General features: G+C 43.2%; 1 protein-coding gene across 1 annotated transcript in view; it reads left to right on the top strand.

Moving 5' to 3' along the window:
* The window catches only part of LOC138667062 (oocyte zinc finger protein XlCOF6-like), a 77,195-nt gene extending 55,953 nt beyond the window's left edge, over positions 1 to 21,242 (top strand). The window contains exons 7-10 of the mRNA XM_069755311.1: positions 1,227 to 1,351; positions 1,454 to 1,645; positions 1,995 to 2,118; positions 18,653 to 21,242. Of these exons, the coding sequence (XP_069611412.1) occupies positions 1,227 to 1,351; positions 1,454 to 1,645; positions 1,995 to 2,118; positions 18,653 to 20,136 (1,925 nt within the window). The 3' untranslated portion in view covers positions 20,137 to 21,242. The remainder of the gene's footprint in view (positions 1 to 1,226; positions 1,352 to 1,453; positions 1,646 to 1,994; positions 2,119 to 18,652) is intronic.
* Positions 21,243 to 23,447: the final 2,205 nt, after the last annotated feature.

A 23,447-nucleotide genomic window follows, 5' to 3' on the forward strand; every position in this document is an offset into this window, starting at 1 on the left:
ATGTGATGTGGAGACATGTGAAGCTCTATCACCACTGTGGATGTGATGTGGAGACATGTGAAGCTCTATCACCACTGTGGATGTGATGTGGAGACATGTGAAGCTCTATCACCACTGTGGATGTGATGTGGAGACATGTGAAGCTCTATGACCACTGTGGATGTGATGTGGGGGACCTGTGAAGCTCTATCACCTCTGTGGATGTGATTTGGGGACATGTGAAGCTCTATCACTACTGTGGATGTGATGTGGAGACATGTGAGGCTCTATCACCACTGTGGATGTGATGTGGAGACATGTGAAGCTCTATCACCACTGTGGATGTGATGTGGGGGACCTGTGAAGCTCTATCACCTCTGTGGATGTGATTTGGGGACATGTGAAGCTCTATCACTTCTGTGGATGTGATGTGGAGACATGTGAGGCTCTATCACCACTGTGGATGTGATGTGGAGACATGTGAAGCTCTATCACCACTGTGGATGTGATGTGGGGGACCTGTGAAGCTCTATCACCTCTGTGGATGTGATTTGGGGACATGTGAAGCTCTATCACCACTGTGGATGTGATGTGGGGACATGTGAAGCTCTATCACTACTGTGGATGTGATGTGGAGACATGTGAGGCTCTATCACCACTGTGGATGTGATGTGGAGACATGTGAAGCTCTATCACCACTGTGGATGTGATGTGGAGACATGTGAAGCTCTATCACTACTGTGGATGTGATGTGGAGACATGTGAAGCTCTATCACCACTGTGGATGTGATGTGGAGACATGTGAAGCTCTATCACCACTGTGGATGTGATGTGGGGGACCTGTGAAGCTCTATCACCTCTGTGGATGTGATTTGGGGACATGTGAAGCTCTATCACCACTGTGGATGTGTCGTGGAGACATGTGAGGCTCTATCACCACTGTGGATGTGATGTGGAGACATGTGAGGCTCTATCACCACTGTGGATGTGATGTGGAAACATGTGAAGCTCTATCACCACTGTGGATGTGATGTGGGGACATGTGAAGCTCTTTCACCACTGTGGATGTGATGTGAGGAAGAGGTGTTGTATATTACAATACAGCACAGATTGGATTTCAGGGTTGGGCAACCCGTTTAAGTATATTACGAAAGAGAAGAGATTATGACATTAAATAGGATTAAAATAAATGTTGGTTTCGGACCACCTCTTTAAATGTATACTGTTTTCTATTTGTATTATTACAGTAGAAAGCCGTCCAGCTCTGGCGACAGGATTTTCCATGACCAGTTCACCATACAACAGCGAAAATAGGATGAATGAGAGTATATTAGCCCTCTTCATTGAGATTATCTCTTTGCTGACTGTAGAGGTGAGGGTCTCTGGAAGATATGCAGCTTGCCATTATATCTATATCAATACAATTGCGGTAGTTTATTAGATACATGTTTACTATTTCTGTCTCCATACATAGGATTATGCAGTAGTGCAGAGGATAACTGGTGAATGTTTGACCACCACCAGTCGACTTCATGTGTTAGGAGGATCAAGCAAAACTCAGAGGATGATCAAGGAGTCTTCATCTCCTGAACTGATACATGAGAGAATCCATAAGCAAAGGATCCTAGAACTCACCAACCGGATCATTGAGCTGCTGACTGGAGAGGTGAGTGTTGCTGGGAATACTGGGACATTATACAGTAACACCAAGGAGAGAAGTGTCTGGTTGATGACCGGATCTTTGTTTAATCTGGAAAAATGTACAGTAGCTCACTAGCCTCAATGAGATTCCTTCATTGAAAACCGACACACCAACTCCTAGTAATGAGCCAAGCAGGAGTATTTCTCCGATGCGTATTGCTAGTGCGCTGGTTTTTAACATAAGAATCCTTTTGATACTGGAAAGCTAAGGTGGTCTTGGAAAGATGGAAAACTTGTCTGGAAGCTGGACTTTGTTCACACGGCAGAAGCTGTCCAGAATTATCATTTGTTGTTTATTATATCCTGTATATCAGGTTCTCATAAGGTGTCAAGATGTCACCGTTTTCTTCTCGATGGAGGAATGGGAGTATGTGGTAGAACACAAGGATCTGTACAAGGACATCATGATGGAGAATTACCATCTCTTCATGTCACTGGGTAAGCGATTGTTTGCACATTATGTCAGTGGAGTCAAGTTTGAAAGAAAAGGTTGAAGCACCCCAAAAGTTGTAGCTCCATGACAGTACCCTATATGTGACCACAAAGTGCTGTTGGGGCACATAGCAAAGCTCAGAAGGCAAGCCATGCCATTTTGCTTTTTGGAGTGCAGATTTTGTTGGACTGGTTTCTTGGCTCCATGTCAAATTTGCAGAGCCCCTGAGGTGCCAGAACTGTAGAGACGTTCAAAACATGATCTTATTTTAGAAAGTACATCCCTAAATGAATTCATCTAGGGGTTTATAAAATTTGACTATGAAAATAAAAAAATTGAATTTTTATGTTTTTATCCCCAAATTTGCATTTTCACAAAGAGTAAAAGGATAAAAACCTCCCCACAATTTGTTACTTGAGGTAGTTTGTCTCAGAAGCAAAGAGCATTATTTCACTTATAGAATACAGATTTTGGTCTGAAAAACTGATCTGTCAAAATTGCAGAAACCCCCAAAAGTTACCCAATTTTTAAAACTACTCAGTTATGTGATCCTTAAAATATTACATAGAACTTATAACACTTGGCTATGAAAATTAGTATTGGTTGTTTTGTTACCAACTTTTTTTATTTTCACAAGGAGTAATAGGAGAAAAAGAAGTACAGCAATACCCTACATGTGGTTATAAACTGCTGTTTAGACCATGCAGTATAACTATGCTTATGTTTATCCAAAAAAGTAAAAAAATAAGATGTTTAAAAAAAACCCACATACTTAGACAAATATTATACCCATAAATACATAATTTTTCATGTGAAAATAAAAAAGGACACATATTTTGGTATTGCTGCCTCCGGATGTCACGAATCATTAAGGCTAGTTTCACACTAGCGTTTTGCTGAGCTGCAGAGGGCTGCCAACTTCCTCCATGAAGCCCCGCCCACGGCCGCACCTCCACCGCTCAGTTCCGCCCACTTCTGCATGCGGCGTGCGTACCTATCTTTAACATTAGGTACGCAGGTCGTTTGCATCTATGCGGATGCCTCCGCATGCGTCGTTTTGACGCTGCAGAGGAAAAAAAAAATCAACCAGCTGCGTTTGACGCTAGCCGCCGCATCGTGAAAACGACGCATACGGAGGCATCTGCATTCATGTGCACGACCTGCGCACCTAATGTATGCATGCGGAAGTGGGCGGAGCTGAGCGGCGGAGGTGCGGCAGTGGGCGAGGCTTCACGGAGGAAGTCCGCAGCTCAGCAAAACGCTAGTGTGAAACTAGCCTAAGGGATTCGTGGCAGTTCTGGGTCTGCTAGAATTTAAATGTAGGTTTTTGTCCTTTGGTCCAGGAAGAGTTAATGTCAGTCTCTTGCTGGCAGCTTCTTCTAGGCTGGTCAGCTCATGTTGATTGGTAACCACTCCCACCTGCCTTTAAATAGCCACATAACCCATCAGCTGATTACACTGTGTTACAAAGGTTTTGTCCCTCGGACAATTTTTGAGTGTTCCTGATTTTTTTTCATGCTGATTTCAGAAATGACTTCTGATTTTTCCTATCACTTAAGGTTTTTGAGAAATGATACAAAGCATTGTAATATTCTGTTATGATTCTAAAAACTCGTATATGAACTTTTTCTGAAACAATATATTCTGAATTTTCCACTGAAATAACGTAAATCGCTGATCTACACATATGCAAGCACTTATTATGCGAACTCCGCGCAAACGCAGTGAATCATTCAGCTGACGTGTACAGAGCATACCAATTTTAGTGACAACATGTCACTAAAAATACATTTTCTACATTCTCACTTGGACTTTTTTCCAGGCCATCTTGGTGACGTTAGCGATTAACATGGTGAAAGATTTCACCAAAACATTGCGCTGATGGAGAAGAGGTACAAGGGAAAGTGGAGTACGTCAATGCCGGCTGACTATTGCTGGAATCTTATTCGAGAAGCAACTGACACGGATTATAAACTAAAGTCGTTTGCAAAACACTTTTGAACAATTGCTTTTGCTACTGACATCGATGCACATGTATGTTGTGTCTCAGACATCATAATGTAGACTATAAACTGTTTTTTCTTAACCCCTTACTGCCAGCTGACGGAATAGTACGTCAGCTGGCAGTATCCCCCACTTTGAGGTGGGCTCCGGCAGTGAGCCCACCTCAAAGCCGCGACATGTCAACTGTTTTTAAGAGCTGACATGTGCCCACAATAGACGCGAGTAGAATTGCCATCCGCCCACGCCTATTAAGTAGTTAAATGCATTTAAATGCATTTCCGGACGCCGGTCTGGAAATACGTGCAGCGACCACCCCCGTCACGTGATTGGGGGGTCATGGTTGCATTGCCATCACAACCAGAGGTCTCCTCGAGACTTCTATGGTTGTTGATGGCAGATTGCTATGAGCGCCACCCTGTGGTCGGCGCTCATAGCAAGCCTGTAATTCTGCTGCATAGAGGTGATCTGAGCATCACCTCTATGTAGCAGAGGTGATCGCGCTATGGCAGCTTCTAGCCTCCTATGGATGCTATTGAAGCATGCCAAAAGTAAAAAAAAAAAAAAAAAAAAAGTGTTTAAAAATAGAAAAAAATAGAAAAAACATAAGTTCAAATCACCCCCTTTCCTCCCAATGAAAATAAAACAATAAAAAAAAAAATCAAACCTACACATATTTGGTTCAGAATCGCCCAATCTATCAATAAAAAAAAGAATTAACATGATCGCTAAACGGCGTAGCAATAAAAAAAATCAAAACGCCAGAATTACCTTTTTTGGTTGCTGCGACATTGCATTAAAATGCAATAGCGGGCAATCAAAAAAACGTATCTGCACAAAAGTGGTAACATTAAAAACGTCAGCTTGTCCCTCAAAAAATAAGCCTTCACACGGCCATATTGACAGAAAAATAAAAAAGTTATGGCTCTGGAAAGAAGGGGAGTGAAAAATTAAAAATCGAAAAAAAGCTCCGGTCATGAAGGGGTTAAAAACCTTACGTGATGCAGACTTTTGGAGCACATATTCGTGTTCAGCATATCAAAATCTATAAGATACAGTAGAATTTTCTCAGGAGACAAGAACTTCCCTGAAATTAGTTGATAAGTGTTATCGGCTATGCAGATAGTTCTATATCTACCAGCTAGATGTGTGGAGCTCTCCTATGGCTTTGCTATTGCCGCAGTTGGAGTCCTTTTCTCCTGGTGCCATTTACTTTCCGCTGTGGTGCATTGCAGCAAATTTTGAGCGGAGTTGTATCCTGTCTGTCCCTTGTTTGTCTCTTTCCCTGTGTTATATTACCTGCAGTGGCAAGGCTAGTGTCCTTGCCAGCCAGAGCACTAGCCAAGGTTAGCAGAGGTGACAGCCAGGGACTCGGCATGTAACGGCAGCAGGGGAGAAGGACCCGCATAGGGCGTTAGGGGAGCTTAGGGACCGATGAGACAGATTGGTGTGAGGTGTCATTCCATCCCTTGCTCCCTATTGTTGGGGCCTTCCTGTCCCTTTGTCATCCCGTTTTACCTATATATTGTGGTGTACGCCGTGTGCGGGCGTGACACTGGATCTACCTGATCGCTAAAACTGTTACACTCGCTTAACTCCTTCAGTAAACACCTTTAAAAAAAAAAAAAAAACAGACAAAAAACTGCTCTTCATTATACTGCTGAAGAAAAAGTGGAATAAAGCACAATCAAAAAGACAAATGTAAATTAAAATGGTATAGCTGAAAACGTCATCTCGTCCCGCAAGAAAACAAGCCACCATACAGCTCAATCAGCAGAAAAATGAAAAATCTATACCTCTCCGAATATTGCGATGCAAAAATTGATTTTTTTTTCTATAAAATAGTTTGTATTGTATAAAAACACCAAAACATAAAACAATTATACAAATGTGGTATTGCTCTAATCATACTAACCCGAAGAAAAAAGCTGCCTTATCAATTTTACCACCTGGTGAACAGCATCAAGAAAAATCCTCAAAAAAAACTATTCCTGAATTGCTGTTTTTTGTTCATTGTGCCTTCCAAAAATCGGAATAGAAAGTGATCAAAAATGGTCATGTGCCAGAAAATGGTACCAATAAAAACACCAACTCGTCCCACAAAAAACAAGCCCTCACATCACTTTGCAGAAATATAGAAAAATTATAGGTCTCAAAATATGGCGAGGCAAAAACTAGTTTCAGAAAATAAAAGCCATCTTTTAGCGTGTGACAGCAGCCAAACCCAAAAACCCTATTTAAATCTGGTATCGCTGTAATCGCACCGATCCGAAGAATAAAGTCGCCTAATTACTTATACTGCATGAGGAACGGAGTAAAAAAACAAACATTTCTTCACCTACTATTGATTTGTTCATTTTGCCTCACAAAAATTACAGTCACACTATTATCTAGCGCTCTGCTCTGAGCCCTTACACCGAGGTTTCAGTGTAAATCTCTGAAAAACGTGATTCAGATGGAATTCCCGGCAGAAGATTCCCTATATTAAGGCATATGGAGACCTTGTGGACACTGTCTGGCCCCTGTGATCTGGTTGTGTCCGTCTTGTTATGATTGCATAAGTGTGCGGAAAAGCGCTGGTTCCTCGCTTCCCCAAGAAGAAATCAAGCGACTTCTGCTCTCCCAAATCAAAATGCCCCCCTCCCTTCTGAGCACTTTGTGGGCACCGCTGTACTTAAACCGCAGATCGCATCCATGTTTAAAATTTCTGTAGTGTTGAGAGCCTGCTTGATTTACAGGGTCCATGTCTCCAAAAGCACAAGCTAGGCATAACGTACTGGACACTACAACGTACTGGTCACTACAATGGCAGATTTGCAATTTTCACTCGACAGCATCCACTCCTGCTTGTTTATGGCAAACATCCATGGACTCAAAATGGTCACAGCACATGTAGATAAATTCCCAGAGAGGTGTAATTTCCAAAGTGGGGTCACTTGAGGGAGGTTTCTGTTCTTGTGGCACTTAGGGGTTCTGTATTTGGAGTCTGCAAACTATTATACGAAAATTTGTTCTCCAAGAGGCAAATAGCACCAAGTCTCTCCTGAGTGTCGCCGTGTAGCTAAGCAGTACTGTACAGCTAGATATGAGATTTTGACACTTTCAGCAGAAATTGTGGGACATACAGTACAGACGAAAAGTTTGGACACACCTTCTCATTTAAAGATTTTTCTGTATTTTCATGACTATGAAAATTGTACATTCACACTGAAGGCAACAAAACTATGAATTAACACATGTGGAATTATATACTTAACAAAAAAGTGTGAAACAACTGAAATTATGTCTTATATTCTAGGTTCTTCAAAGCAGTCACCTTTTGCTTTGATGACTGCTTTGCACACTCTTGGCATTCTCTTGATGAGCTTCAAGAGGTAGTCGCCAGAAATGGTTTTGACTTCACAGGTGTGCCCTGTCAGGTTTAAGAAGTGGGATTTCTTGCCTTATAAATGGGGTTGGGACCATCAGTTGTGTTGTGCAGAAGTCTGGTGGATACACAGCTGATAGTCCTACTGCATAGACTGTTAGAATTTGTATTATGACAAGAAAAAAGCAGCTAAGTGAAGAGAAACGAGTGGCCATCACTACTTTAAGAAATGAAGGTCAGTCAGTCCGAAAAATTGGGAAAACTTTGAAAGTGTCCCCAAGTGCAGTTGCAAAAACCATCAAGCACTACAAAGAAGCTGGCTCACATGAGGACCGCCCCAGGAAAGGAAGACCAAGAGTCACCTCTGCTTCTGAGGATAAGTTTATCCGAGTCACCAGCCTCAGAAATCACAGGTTAACAGCAGCTCAGACTAGAGACCAGGTCAATGCCATGCAGAGTTCTATCAGCAGACACCTCTCTACAACAACTGTTAAGAGGAGACTTTGTGCAGCAGGCCTTCATGGTAAAATAGCTGCTAGGAAACAACTGCTAACTAAGGACAGGCAACAAACAGAAGAGACTTGTTTGGGCTAAAGAACACAAGGAATGGACATTAGACCAGTGGAAATCTGTGCTTTGGTCTGATGAGTCAAAATTTGAGATCTTTGGTTCCAACCACCGTGTCTTTGTGCGACGCAGAAAAGGTGAACGGATGGACTCTACATGCCTGGTTCCCACCGTGAAGCATGAAGGAGGAGGTGTGATGGTGTGGGGGTGCTTTGCTGGTGATACTGTTGGGGATTTATTCAAAATTGAAGGCATACTGAACCAGCATGGCTACCACAGCATCTTGCAGCAGCATGCTATTCCATCCGGTTTGCGTTTAGTTGGAACATCATTTATTTTTCAACAGGACAATGACCCCTAACACACCTCCAGGCCGTGTAAGGTGTCACGGTCAGCTGCAGCCGCCAATGAGGCCCAGCCCATAGACGCCCCAAAGCCGACCAACTTCAGAAGGCATGGGGTGCGCGTCCCCCGGGGACGAAATACGGACCTTTTAAACTCCAGAGGGGGACCCGGGCCTACCCGAACTAGGGGAGGGCAGAGACCGGGGTTCTCTGGCAGCTGAGCATGTGGACAAGGAAAGAGACACGTACGACTTGATTACACCGCACAACTTCAGGTATAGAGAAAGTAAAGTTTACTAAAGTAAAGTCACACAGTACATAAACCAAAACATGATGTCAGGCTCCCGTTTCCACATCTCCAGAAGGGTACCACCCAGTGGACCCCAAGGCACCAATGGATTACCGAGGCACATATAGGCAGGACATCAGGACCCAGGGAAGACATCAGGGTACACGAGAACATCAGGGCACAGGCAAGACATCAGGATACAGACAGGACATCTGGACTCAGGAAAGACCTCAGGACATCAGGACACAGGCAGGGCATCAGGACAAAGGAATACTGGATAGACATCTGGGACACTAGCGTAGCAGCCCAGGTCATCAGCTGGGACACTGGCGTGGCAGCCCAGGTCATCAGTTACATCGAACACAGGAAGGACATCAGGAAACACGAGGTCATGAGGACACAGGCAGGACATAATCACAGCAGACAGTTCAGACAAGTTCAGGTACAGGATCAAGGATTCGGGCCTGGATATACCGCCTCCAGGACAGGCGCCAGAACAGGACAAAACAGGAATCAAGGCAAGGACTTTGGTACCAAAACATAGACAGGAGAGGTGCAGGAACACAAACACACATAGCAAAGCTCAGGAGCTTTGTGAGTAGCTCAGGCCCCGCGGGGGAACTTTATATAGAAGCTGCCTCAAAGCAATTGGCTGGGGACAGCATTTCAAGTACACACCCTAACACTGATAAAAGCAGGGGAGGTGTGGCCGCGCACGCCCTAAGCACTCACAGAAACCATTACCGCACAAACAGTGCAGGAACTGAGGCTCAGAGCACCAGGCTGTGACTGCATGCACTGACCCACGTGGAAAGTCATGCACCAGTTGCAAATGACCTCACAACCCACGGACAGCTTCACAGCAGCAACCAGGGACCACACATGCGGATGGTCCTACAGCAGAAAAGACCTAACCACCATGTACGGCTGCGCAGCAGAGCAGGGAACCGAGAAGGCTCCATCCAGGTAACAGCCAACAGTATCCCAGCTCAAATTAGGTGGAAAAGCGGAAAGGGTTAAAGCAAACATATGCATTGTCATGCTGAAAACCAGAAACAGACATAAGGGCTATTTGACCAAAAAGGAGAGTGATGGGGTGCTACGCCAGATGACCTGGCCTCCACAGTCACCAGACCTGAACCCAATCGAGATGGTTTGGGGTGAGCTGGACCGCAGAGGGAAGGCAAACGGGCCAACAAGTGATAAGCATCTCTGGGAACTCCTTCGAGATTGTTGGAAGACCATTTGCTCACATGTAAAGCGCCATGGAATAAATGGCTATAATAATAAATAATAATAATAATTTCCGGTGACTACCTCTTGAAGCTCATCAAGAGAATGCCAAGAGTGTGCAAAGCAGTCATCAAAGCAAAAGGTGGCTACTTTGAAGAACCTAGAATATAAGACATAATTTCAGTTGTTTCACACTTTTTTGTTCGTATATAATTACATGTGTTGATTCATAGTTTTGATGCCTTCAGTGTGAATGTACAATTTTCATAGTCATGAAAATACAGAAAAATCTTTAAATGAGAAGGCGTGTCCAGTTTTGGTCTGTACAGTTTTTTTGTGCCATTTGTACCCATTTCCTCTTGTGAAAGTGTAAAATCTGGGACCAAAACTGTTTGTGGTAAAAATGTAGTTATTTTTTTTGTTTTCACCTCCCAATGGAATAAAATTCTTTGACACATCCGTGATGTCAATGTGATCATTGCACGCCTAGATAAATTCATTGAGAGGTGTAGTTTGTAAAATGAGTTCACTTATGGGGGTTTCTGCTGTTTTGGCACCTCAGGAGCTCTGCCAATGAGACATAGCAGCACCCTCAAACTATTCCAACAAAATGTCCCCTACAATATGGTACTCTTTCCCTTCTGACCTTTGCATTGTGCCTCTGACATAGTTTTCGACCACATATAGAGAATCGGCGTTCTCAGGAGAAATTGCTTTACATACTGTGTGGGCCATTTTCTCCTATTATCCCTTTTTAAAAATTGAAAACTTGAGGCCAAAGTAACATTTCTCCTTCGCCTCATTGGGGATACAAGACCATGGGTGTTATGCTGCTGCCACTAGGAGGCTGACACTAAGTCCTCTTTCACACTTCCGTTTTTTAGAATCTGTCACAATCCGTCAAAGTGTTGATAAGACAGATCCTGTGCTGATTGTAAAAAACGGATGCACTGGATCTGCCGGAATTTAAAGGAAGAGAGAGATATTATTCTTCCAGGCGTTTCTAAAGACGGCATCCGTCGCTGTATTCCTGCTTTTGACGGACAGCGACGGATCCTGAGTCCATAGTCTTCCATTATAGCCAACGACAGACAGCGCAGTATCCGTCGCTGGCCAATTTTCTGACGTACACAAAAAGCGTTTCTATGTGCATTGTCTCTGCCCGACGGACACCGATGTTATGACGGATGAAACGGAAGGCCATCCGTCACAATCCGTCGCTAATGCAAGTCTATGAGAAAAAAACGGATCAAGCAGAAACATCTGCTGGACCGTTTGTTTCACAAAATGATGGATTTTGTCAGAAACAAAAAGACGGAAGTGTGAAAGAGGCCTAAGTTAATACAAAGAAAATTAGCTCCTCTCCTGCAGTATACACCCACATGCTGGCTCCCAGAGAACCAGTTCATGCTTGGTGTCCGTAGGAGGCACACGGGTCTGGTCTTCAGACCAAAAACTGTTTTGTTTTTTTTTGTTGTAATTTTTAATTCTTAAGATTTTTTACCTGGATGAAGGGGCGTCGGATCCTTTCAAGGCTCCGATCTCCCCGAACCAACACGCGAGCACGTGGAGTGTCGCCTCCACGTATCCTCTCCTGCGACGAGGGATGCCATGCCTTGGCTGATTTTTAGGGCCGACGGGTTCCTTAAAGGCCACTGATCTCCCCGCACCATCAACAGACGAGCACATGGAGTGTCGCCTCCATGTATCCTCTTCTGCAGCCAGGCTTAATGCCGGACAACCAACCCTGTCCACCAGGATTAAGCCCCTTGGATGCACAGGGGCACCCTCCTTTTTGGCTTCCGTGCTGCCCCCATTGCTCCACCACTGTTTAGCGGATGAAGCCAGGTAGGCGTACGGTTCCTCTTCATCTCCCTATGAAAGGAAGAGTGAATTGAGGGTTTTTATCCTTATCCCTGCACCGTCCGCCAAAAAAAAGTTACCAGTGACAGCAGCTGCACAATGGAGGTACCCGCACACAGTGGAGGTACCTGCAGCATCGTCCGAAGGACATGTCCAGCCACGCCGGGTAAGCGCTGAGAAGGGGAGCTCTGACCAGCCCGGTACAGGCTTAAAATTTAGTCCCCAGCTTTGGCCTTGTACAGGGGTTATTGTCAGAGCCAGACTTGTTAGAGCGGGAGCAGACACACTGGGCACGAAAGGGCAGGTAAGGGTGAAAATTTGACCCGGCTACCCCTGGAATCTTACAGAACTGGAGGTCCCTATGGCTGAAATGAGAGAGAGCTATACAGTTTATATGCACTGGCACGTTTTCATTTAGTTTGTTTGTATACTACCTGTAGTTTAAAGGCAAAAGAAATTATGGGTCAAAATATGTAGGCAATACATGTGAACCTAACCTTGTTGGTTGTCAATTGTCCTGGGAATATTTTATCTTAGAATTATTAAAAGTTATGTTTTAACAGTTTTTCAATGCTGTTAGAACAGTAATTCTGAAAAACCAGGACCTGTAATTAAAAGCAGGGATCAAAGCTGTTTTTAACCCCTTCCCGACCTTTGACGCCACGTAGGCGTCATGAAAGTCGGTGCCAATCCGACCCATGACGCCTATGTGGCATCATGGAAAGATCGCGTCCCTGCAGATCGGGTGAAAGGGTTAACTCCCATTTCACCCGATCTGCAGGGACAGGGGTAGTGGTAGTTTAGCCCGGGGGCTGGCTTTACCCCCCCCCCCCCCCCGTGGCTACGATCGCTCTCATTGGCTGTTGAAAGTGAAACAGCCAATCAGAACGATTTGTAATATTTCACCTATTAAAACTGGTGAAATATTACAATCCAGCCATGGCCGATGCTGCAATATCATCGGCCATGGCTGGAAACACTAATGTGCCCCCACCCCACCGATCGCCCCCCCCAAGCCACCGATCTGTCTGGTACACTGCTCCGGCTCCCCTCCATCCTGTGCTCCGCTCCCCCCGTGCTCTTGTCCGCTCCCCCTGTGCTCCAATCACCCCCCCCCCCGTGCTCTGATCCAACCCCCCTGCACTCCGATCCACCCCCGTGCTCCAATCCACCCCCCCGTGCTTCGATCCACCCCCCCCCCGTGCCCGATCCACCCCCCGCGCTCCGATCCACCCCGCCATGCTCCGATACCCCCCCCCCCGTGCTCCCCCCCACCCCATCATACTTACCGTTCCTCCAGGGGTCCGTCCGTCTTCTCCCTGGGCGCCGCCATATTCCAAAATGGCGGGCGCATGTGCAGTGCGCCCGCCGAATCTGCCGGCCGGCAGATTCGTTCCAAAGTGTATTTTGATCACTGAGATATAACCTATCACAGTGATCAAAATAAAAAAAATAGTAAATTACCCCCCACCCCTTTGTCACCCCCATAGGTAGGGACAATAAAAAAATGAAGATTTTTTTTTTTCCCCACTAAGGTTAGAATAGGGTTAGGGTTAGTGTTAGGGTATGTGCAGACGTATTCTGGTCCTCTGCGGATTTTTCCACTGCGGATTTCATAAATCCGCAGTGCTAAACCGCTGCGGATTTATGGCGGATTTATCGCGGTTTTTCTGCACATTTCACTGCAGTTTTACAACTGCGATTTTCTATTGGAGCAGTTATAAAACCACTGCGGAATCCGCAGAAAGAAGTGACATGCTGCAGAATGTAAACCGCTGTGTTTCCGTGCAGTTTTTCTGCAGCATGTGTACAGCGATTTTTGTTTCCCATAGGTTTACATTGAACTGTAAACTCATGGGAAACTGCTGCGGATCCGCAGCATTTTCCGCAGCGTGTGCACATACCTTTAGAATTAGTCTATGTGCACACGGTGCGGATTTTGCTGCGGATCTGCAGCGGATTGGCCGCTGCGGATTCGCAGCAGTGTTCCATCAGGTTTACAGTACCATGTAAACCTATGGAAAACCAAATCCGCTGTGCCCATGGTGCGGAAAATACCGCGCGGAAACGCTGCATTGTATTTTCCGCAGCATGTCAATTCTTTGTGCGGATTCCGCAGCGTTTTGCACCTGTTCTTCAATAGGAATCCACAGATGAAATCCGCACAAAAAACACTGGAAATCCGCAGTAAATTCGCAGGTAAAACGCAGTGCCTTTTACCCGCGGATTTTTCAAAAATGATGCTGAAAAATCTCACACGAATCCGCAACGTGGGCACATAGCCTTAGGGTTAGGGTTGGAATTAGGGTTGTGGTTAGGGTTGTGATATGGCTACAGTTGGGATTAGGGTTAGGGGTGTGGGGGGGTTAGTGTTGGAGGTAGAATTGAGGGGTTTCCACTGTTTAGGCACATCAGGGGCCTCCAAACGCAACATGGCGCCACCATTGATTCCAGCCAATCTTGTATTTAAAAAGTCAAATGGTGCTCCCTCACTTCCGAGCCCCGACGTGCGCCCAAACAGTGGTTTACCCCCACATATGGGGTACCAGCATACTCAGGACAAACTGCGCAACAATTACTGGGGTCCAATTTCTCCTGTTACCCTTGTGAAACTAAAAAAATGCTTGTTAAAACATCATTTTTGAGGAAAGAAAAATGATTTTTTATTTTTACGGCTCTGCGTTGTAAACGTCTGTGAAGCACTTGGGGGTTCAAAGTGCTCACCACATATCTAGATAAGTTCCTTGGGGGGTCTAGTTTCCAAAATGGGGTCACTTGTGGGGGGTTTCTACTGTTTAGGCACACCAGGGGCTCTGCAAGCGCAATGTGACGCCCGCAGACCATTCCATCAAAGTTTACATTTCAAAAGTCACTACTTCCCTTCTGATCCCCGACGTGTGCCCAAACAGTGGTTTACCCCCACACATGGGGTATCAGCGTACTCAGGAGAAACTGGACAACAACTTTTGGGGTCCAATTTCTCCTGTAACCCTAGGGAAAATAAAAAATTCTGGGCTAAATAATTATTTTTGAGGAAAGAAAACGTATTTATTATTTTCACGGCTCTGTATTATAAACTTCTGTGAAGCACTTGGGGGATGCTGAGTTTTTCCCTGAGGAAGCCGCCACAGCTGCGGCGATACGCGTGGGTTGCACCCCACAGCCCATTTTCTTCTCTCCCATGTTTCTCCCTCTGTTACCTGCATACGATCCGGTCTCTCATATGCCTATGGATCTTTTTGCAGTGTGGGCTCCTGTTTAATTTTGACATGTATGTGACCATTGTGTCCAGCATGCTCTTTACCTAGGTGCTAGGAGCCTTGTTTCAACAACTGCCCAGGCATGGGATTGCACGTGCCGGTGAGCATTACATTTTGGTTGTTTTTGTAGGTCTATATGGTACTGTGATATCAAGTAGCGACATGCGCTTGTATGCACTGCATTGTCCCTTCTGAGGTTGAGAATTTCCTATTGTTTATCTATATAATATATGTGATCGCGGAATTGTTCTTTGGGTTACCACGTTTGTGTACATATATATATATCCTTGTTATCTTGGGAGAAGATAGGGTTGTGGGTTGTCATTTTCCCTATATTAGGATATGACTGCTGTGTTTTTTTTTTTGTCTGTTGCACTTTGCACTTTTAAATGTTTTTATATTCTATGTTTTTTGTGTGTGGTATATTATCTTGTTATATAATAAAAACTTTGCATTTTATTTATCTGTCTGAGGTGCTCCCATTTTTATGGACATGATCTTTTTTTTTTTTTTTTCTTTCTGGTCTAATTGGGGGTTCAAAGTGCTCACCACACATCTAGATAAGTTCCTTTCGGGGTCTAGTTTCCAAAATGGGGTCACTTGTGGGGGGTTTCTACTGTTTAGCCACATCAGGGGCTCTGCAAACACAACGTGACGCCCGCAGAGCATTCCATCAAAGTCTGCATTTCAAAACGTCACTACTTCACTTCCGCGCCCCGGCATGTGCCCAAACAGTAGTTTACCCCCACATATGGGGTATCACCGTACTCAGGAGAAACTGGACAACAAATATTGGGGTCAAATTTCTCCTGTTACCCTTGGGAAAATAAAAAATTGCAGGCTAAAAGATCATTTTTGAGAAAATAATAATTTTTTTTTTTTTTCATGGCTCTACGTTATAAACTTCTGTGAAGCACTTGGGGGTTCAAAGTCCTTACCACACATCTAGATTAGTTCCTTTGGGGGTCTAGTTTCCAAAATGGGGTCATTTGTGGGGGATCTCCAATGTTTAGGCACACAGGGGCTCTCCAAACGTGACATGGTGTCCGCTAATGATTGGAGCTAATTTTCCATTTAAAAAGCCAAATGGCGTGCCTTCCCTTCCGAGCCCTGCCGTGCGCCCAAACAGTGGTTTACCCCCACATATGGGGTATCAGCGTACTCAGGACAAACTGGACAACAACATTTGGGGTCCAATTTCTCCTATTACCCTTGGCAAAATAGGAAATTCCAGGCTAAAAAAAAAACATTTTTGAGGAAAGAAAAATTATTTTTTATTTTCATGGCTCTGCGTTATAAACTTCTGTGAAGCACTTGGGGGTTTAAAGTGCTCAATATGCATCTAGGTAAGTTTCTTGGGGGTCTAGTTTCCAAAATGGGGTCACTTGTGGGGGAGCTCCAATGTTTAGGCACACAGGGGCTCTCCAAACGCGACATGGTGACCGCTATCAATTGGAGCTAATTTTCCATTCAAAAAGTCAAATGGCGCGCCTTCCCTTCCGAGCCCTGCCGTGTGCCCAAACTGTGGTTTACCCCTACATATGAGGTATCGGCGTACTCGGGAGAAATTACCCAACAAATTTTAGGATCCATTTTATCCTATTGCCCATGTGAAAATTAAAAAATTGAGGCGAAAATAAATTTTTTGTGAAAAAAAAGTACTTTTTCATTTTTACGGATCAATTTGTGAAGCACCTGAGGGTTTAAAGTGCTCACTAGGCATCTAGATAAGTTCCTTGGGGTGTCTAGTTTCCAAAATGGGGTCACTTGTGGGGGAGCTCCAATTTTTAGGCACACGGGGGCTCTCCAAACGTGACATGGTGTCCGCTAAAGAGTGGAGCCAATTTTTCATTCAAAAAGTCAAATGGCGCTCCTTCCCTTCCAAGCCCTGCCGTGCGCCCAAACAGTGGTTTACCCCCACATATGAGGTATCGGTGTACTCAGGAGAAACTGGACAACAATTTTCGTGGTTCAGTTTCTCCTTTTACCATTGGGAAAATAAAAAAATTGTTGATAAAAGATAATTTTTGTGACTAAAAAGTTAAATGTTCATTTTTTCCTTCCATGTTGCTTCTGCTGCTGTGAAGCACCTGAAGGGTTAATAAACTTCTTGAATATGGTTTTGAGCACCTTGAGGGGTGCATTTTTTAGAATGGTGTCACTTTTGGGTATTTTCAGCCATATAGACCCCTCAAACTGACTTCAAATGTGAGGTGGTCCCTAAAAAAATGATTTTGTAAATTTTGTTGTAAAAATGAGAAATCGCTGGTCAAATTTTAACCCTTATAACTTCCTAGCAAAAAAAAATTGTTTCCAAAATTGTGCTGATGTAAAGTATACATGTGGGAAATGTTATTTATTAACTATTTTGTGACACATAACTCTCTGGTTTAGCAGAATAAAAATTCAAAATGTGAAAATTGCGAAATTTTCAAAATTTTCGCCAAATTTCCGTTTTTATCACAAATAAACGCAGAATTTATTGACCTAAATTTACCACTAACATGAAGCCCAATATGTCACGAAAAAACAATCTCAGAACCGCTAGGATCCGTTGAAGCGTTCCTGAGTTATTACCTCATAAAGGGACACTGGTCAGAATTGCAAAAAACGGCCAGGTCATTAAGGTCAAAATAGGCTGGGTCATGAAGGGGTTAAACCTGTTTAACCCTTTGGATGCCATTTCAAAAATAGTCAAGGGGATTAACAGCCACAATCCGAGCTGCCACTGACCTGTAAGACAGGTTCTGGAGAGAGAGAAGTGAAACCTAGTGTTTGTAGGTGAATATAGGATCCTCCTCACTTGTTTCTGTCCACATAGACATATGAGGTCTTGTTTTTTGAAGGGACAAGTTGTAATTTTGAGTGACACCATTCATTTTATCTCATAATGTACTGGAATATGAGAAGAAAATTCCAAGTGCGGTGAAATTGTGAAAGGGAAAAAAAAACCCTGAAATTCTGACATTATCCTTTAGGAATTTGCATTTACGCTGTACATTTTGTGGTAAAAATTAACTTGCAATACACCGTAATTCTCATCAATACGATTATGACACTACCTAACGTGTCCAAGTTTTTGTATTATTTTCCATTAAAAAATGGCAAAATTAGCTTTTTTTCTTTTCCTATATGGAGATAATAAGCGTTAGATATGTGTCCTAAAATTGTGGCGCTGACCAGTACATCTCGTTCTACAAAAAAAAACGTTCATGCAGCAACGTTAAAAGAATAAATAAATGCTGTGTTCTAAAGCAGGGGTCCCCAACTCCAGTCCTCAAGGCCTACCAACATTTCATGTTTTCAGGATTTCCTTAGTCTTGCCCAGGTAATAATTGCATCACCTGTGCAATGCAAAGGAAATCCTGAAAACATGACCTGTTGGTGGGCCTTGAGGACTGGAGTTGGGGACCTCTGTTCTAAAGGACCAAAATAGGCCCAACCTCAAGAGTTTAAATCTAATTATTAAACTTAAGTACAGATCTCATTCCTTAAAATCGCTGTCTAATAACACATTGAAGTTAGATCCACTGTTATTCAAATGCTTTTTACATATGTTTTCATAGTTGAAAGTTTGTGTTCTTTTAATTAATTGATAACTTTATTTTGATCTAGGAGATGACTGCACCAGACTGTCATTGCAACATCCTTTGTGTTCAGATTATGAAGAAGATATCTCTCACAATACTTCTGGGGAACACCACATTGCTCCAAATATATTCTTACTCCTCCCTAGCAGAGATGTGTCATCCCATGCTAATAACTACAGCGAACCTTCATCTGATCAATCACAGACTGATAAACAAGATACTGGTGATACAAGAGATAAAATATGTACTTGTTCTGAATGTGGAAGACATTATAAAAACATATTTAACCTTTCCATGCACATGAGAATGCACAGAAATGAGAGACCATTTGCATGTTCAGAATGTGGGAAATGTTTTACCAAGAAATCCATTCTTGTTGAACATCAAAGAGTTCACACAGGAGAGAAGCCGTATTCATGTTCAGAATGTGGGAAATGTTTTACCAAGAAATCGGCTGTTGTTGAACATCAAAAAACTCACACAGGAGAAAAGCCATTTTCGTGTTTGGAATGTGGAAAAAGTTTTACCAGGAAATTAATTCTAATTGAACACCGTAGAATTCACACAGGGGAGAAGCCATTTTCATGTCCAGAATGTGGAAAACGTTTTATGGTGAAACATCATCTTTGGAGACATCAAATAACGCACACTGGAGATAAACCATTTTTATGTTCAGAATGTGGAAGAGGTTTCTACAGAAAATCACACCTTGAGCGACATCAGAGAACTCACACAGGAGAAAAGCCATTTGCATGTGAGGAATGTGGGAAATGCTTTACTAAGAAATCAATTCTTGTTGAACATCAGAGAACACACTCAGGGGAAAAGCCATTTTCATGTTTAGAATGTGGAAAGTGCTTTGTGGTCAAACATCATCTTGAGAGACATCAAGTAACTCACACGGGAGATAAGCCGTTTTTATGTTTAGAATGTGGAAGAAGTTTCACCAGGAAATCACATCTTGAGAGACATCAGAGAACTCATACTGGGGAGAAGCCATTTTCATGTCCTGAATGTGGGAAATGCTTTACCAAGAAATCAGTTCTTGTTGAACATCAGAAGACCCATTCAGGTGTTAAACCATTTTCATGTTCAGAATGTGGGAAATGTTTTATGGTAAAACATCATTTTGAGAGACATCAAATAACTCACACAGGGGATAAGCCATTTATATGTTCGGAATGTGGGAAATGTTTTCCAGGAAAACCATATCTTGAGAGACATGAGAGAACTCACACAAAAGACAAACCATTTTCATGCACAGAATGTGACAAATGTTTCACAAAGATCTCAAATCTTGTTAAGCATCAGAAAACTCACACAGGGGAGAAACCATTTTCATGCGCACAGTGTGGAAAATGTTTTATGGTGAAACATCACCTTGAGAGACATCAAATTACTCACACAAGGGATAAGTCATTTATATGTTTAGAATGTGGACAATATTTTGCCAGAAAAGCAAATCTTGAGAGACATCTGGCAACTCACACAGAGGAGAAGTTTTTCTGATGATCATAATGCAGGAAATGTTTATGCACAAATAAGGTCATAAAGAAAACTTGTAATCTGCTCAAAAATGAGTTCCGTCACAGTTTTTTCCCCCTTTTTGTGCTGCATTGTTTCATTGTAGAGATATTCACATTTGTTGCTTTTATGTGATGTGAAATCTCTGTTTGCAGTCCAATTGCACTTTTCTTCAGAGTCTTCTTTGGGGGGGGTATACTTTCACCCATCCCTCCCAGATGCTGCCAATTGCAGCTTAGCAGTATCTGAGACTCGTGGCAGATCAGCTGACAAGCTATGATTTCAATTCACAGCTCATCAGCTGCCGCACCTGGGTGGAATGAAAGCACAAGCGCCCAGTTGGACTCCAAGCAGAGATTTCACATACTACAATCCAAAAGTGAATGTCTCTGCAATGGGGAGACTGTACCACTCTGTTCCATTTTGTGCTCTATCAGGGAAACGCAGGGATTTTTAGAAGGCATTTTAACTAATTCTTTTAAGTAATAGGTCCTCTTTAAAGTAATTTTCATATTCATACCATACACATTGAATTCTCACTGTAGTACCAGTTATTGGATATACTAATTAAGAATGATACACAACTGAAATGTGTTATGAGCTTTACAGTAAATACTTTTCTCTTCTGACAGTTCGGTAAATCTATGCCTTGAGTTTTTCTTTTAGCAGATAAACAGCCAATAAAATGCATAAAACTGATTGGTATTCTCATAGAAGTCAATGGCATGTAAAGTGCAGAAATATAATACATTTTTCATATAGATGTGACAAAATAATGAGTTGTATAGAAGATGCACTGAAGTCAATCGAATCTTTTCGGTTCCATCAATGACTATGAGAGTTTACCTATCAATAGAATGTAAAATATAGATCTGTAGATTGAATCCATTGTTTTTTCATCAGGCCATAGAATTCAATGTGAACTTAGCATCAAAGACTTCAGTAGTAGAGAAACCTCTAGCACCTCAACTCCTAAGAATCCTGTTGAAATCATGCAATGGATATTCAACAGCTCTATAATAACCACTACTGTAATACCGCTGTTGTAATGCTGCTGAGTTTGCAATAAAATTTTTAAAGAGATCACCATTAAAGGTGCTGGAGGTTTTTCTTTATTCTGTTAACCCCATACTTTGGTAAATGGGCGTTGGTCATTCCAAAAGAATACCACTGGAAATTATTCCATGATGCTGGGGTGTCCTAATAGTACAGTGTTATAAGAGACTTTACTCCCTAAAGTCTAGTAATGTCGGGTATGTAATTCATGCATGCCCAGTATTAACTACAGTGCCTTGTGAAAGTATTCGACCCCCTAGAACTTTTCTACCTTTTCCCACATATCATGCTTCAAACATAAAGATACCAAATGTAAATTTTTGGTGAAGAATCAAAACAATTGTGCAGTTGAACAAAATTTATTGGTTATTTTAATTTTGTGTGGAAATTAAAAAACTGAAAAGTGGGGCATGCAATATTATTCGGCCCCTTTACTTTCAGTGCAGCAAACTAACTCCAGAAGTTCATTGTGGATCTCTGAATGATCCAATGTTGTCCTAAATGCCTAATGATGATAAATATAATCCACCTGTGTGTAATCAAGTCTCCGTACAAATGCACCCGCTCTGTGATAGTCTCAGGGTTCTGTTTGAAGCACAGAGAGCATCGGGAAGACCAAGGAACACAACAAGCAGGTCCGTGATACTGTTGTGGAGAAGTTTAAAGCTGGATTTGGATACAAAATAATTTCCAAAACTTTAAACAACCCAAGGAGCACTGTGCAAGCGATCATATTGAAATGGAAGGAGTATCATACCACTGCAAATCTACCAAGACCCGACCGTCCCTCTAAACTTTCATCTCAAACAAGGAGAAGACTGATCAGAGATGCAGCCAAGAGGCCCATGATCACTCTGGATGAACTGCAGAGATCTGTTATGATTAGGCAACTCAGTACCACAGTGAACATAGAGGTCAGAGCACATACAGTGATCTGACAATAATCCAAAACATAGAACGAGCTCTGAGACGTGGGAACTCTGTTGACCGCAATCCCTAATCCTATCCAACAACACTAGAGGCAGCCGTGGATTGCGCCTAACGCTACCTATGCAACTCGGCACAGCCTGAGAAACTAGCTAGCCTGAAGATAGAAAATAAGCCTACCTTGCCTCAGAGAAATACCCCAAAGGAAAAGGCAGCCCCCCACATATAATGACTGTGAGTAAGATGAAAAGACAAACGTAGAGATGAAATAGATTTAGCAAAGTGAGGCCCGACTTTCTGAACAGAGCGAGGATAGGAAAGGTAACTTTGCGGTCAACACAAAACCCTAAAAACCACGCAAAGGGGGCAAAAAGACCCTCCGTACCGAACTAACGGCACGGAGTTACACCCTCTGCATCCCAGAGCTTCCAGCAAACAAATAGATAAGCTGGACAGAAGAAAAGCAAACAAAATAGCAAAGGAAAACTTAGCTATGCAGAGCAGCAGGCCACAGGAACGATCCAGGAGGAAAACAAGTCCAATACTGGAACATTGACAGGAAGCCAGGATCAAAGCACTAGGTGGAGTTAAGTAGAGCAGCACCTAACGACCTCACCACATCACCTGAGGGAGGAAACTCAGAAGCCGCAGTACCACTTCCCTCCACCAACGGAAGCTTACAGAGAGAATCAGCCGAAGTACCACTTGTGACCACAGGAGGGAGCTCTGCCACAGAATTCACAACAGTACCCCCCCCCCCTTGAGGAGGGGTCACCGAACCCTCACCAGAGCCCCCAGGCCGACCAGGATGAGCCACATGAAAGGCACGAACAAGATCGGGAGCATGGACATCAGAGGCAAAGACCCAGGAATTATCTTCCTGAGCATAACCCTTCCACTTAACCAGATACTGGAGTTTCCGTCTTGAAACACGAGAATCCAAAATCTTCTCCACAATATACTCCAACTCCCCCTCCACCAAAACCGGGGCAGGAGGGTCAACAGAAGGAACCATAGGTGCCACGTATCTCCGCAACAATGACCTATGGAATACGTTATGTATGGAAAAAGAATCTGGAAGGGTCAGACGAAAAGACACAGGATTAAGAACCTCAGAAATCCTATACGGACCAATGAAACGAAGGTTTAAACTTAGGAGAGGAAACCTTCATAGGAATATGACGAGAAGATAACCAAACCAGATCCCCAACACGAAGTCGGGGACCCACACAGCGTCTGCGATTAGCAAAACGTTGAGCCTTCTCCTGGGACAAGGTCAAATTGTCCACTACCTGAGTCCAAATCTGCTGCAA

The sequence above is a fragment of the Ranitomeya imitator genome, chromosome 2 (genome assembly GCF_032444005.1).
Source record: "Ranitomeya imitator isolate aRanImi1 chromosome 2, aRanImi1.pri, whole genome shotgun sequence".
NCBI lineage: Eukaryota > Metazoa > Chordata > Amphibia > Anura > Dendrobatidae > Ranitomeya > Ranitomeya imitator.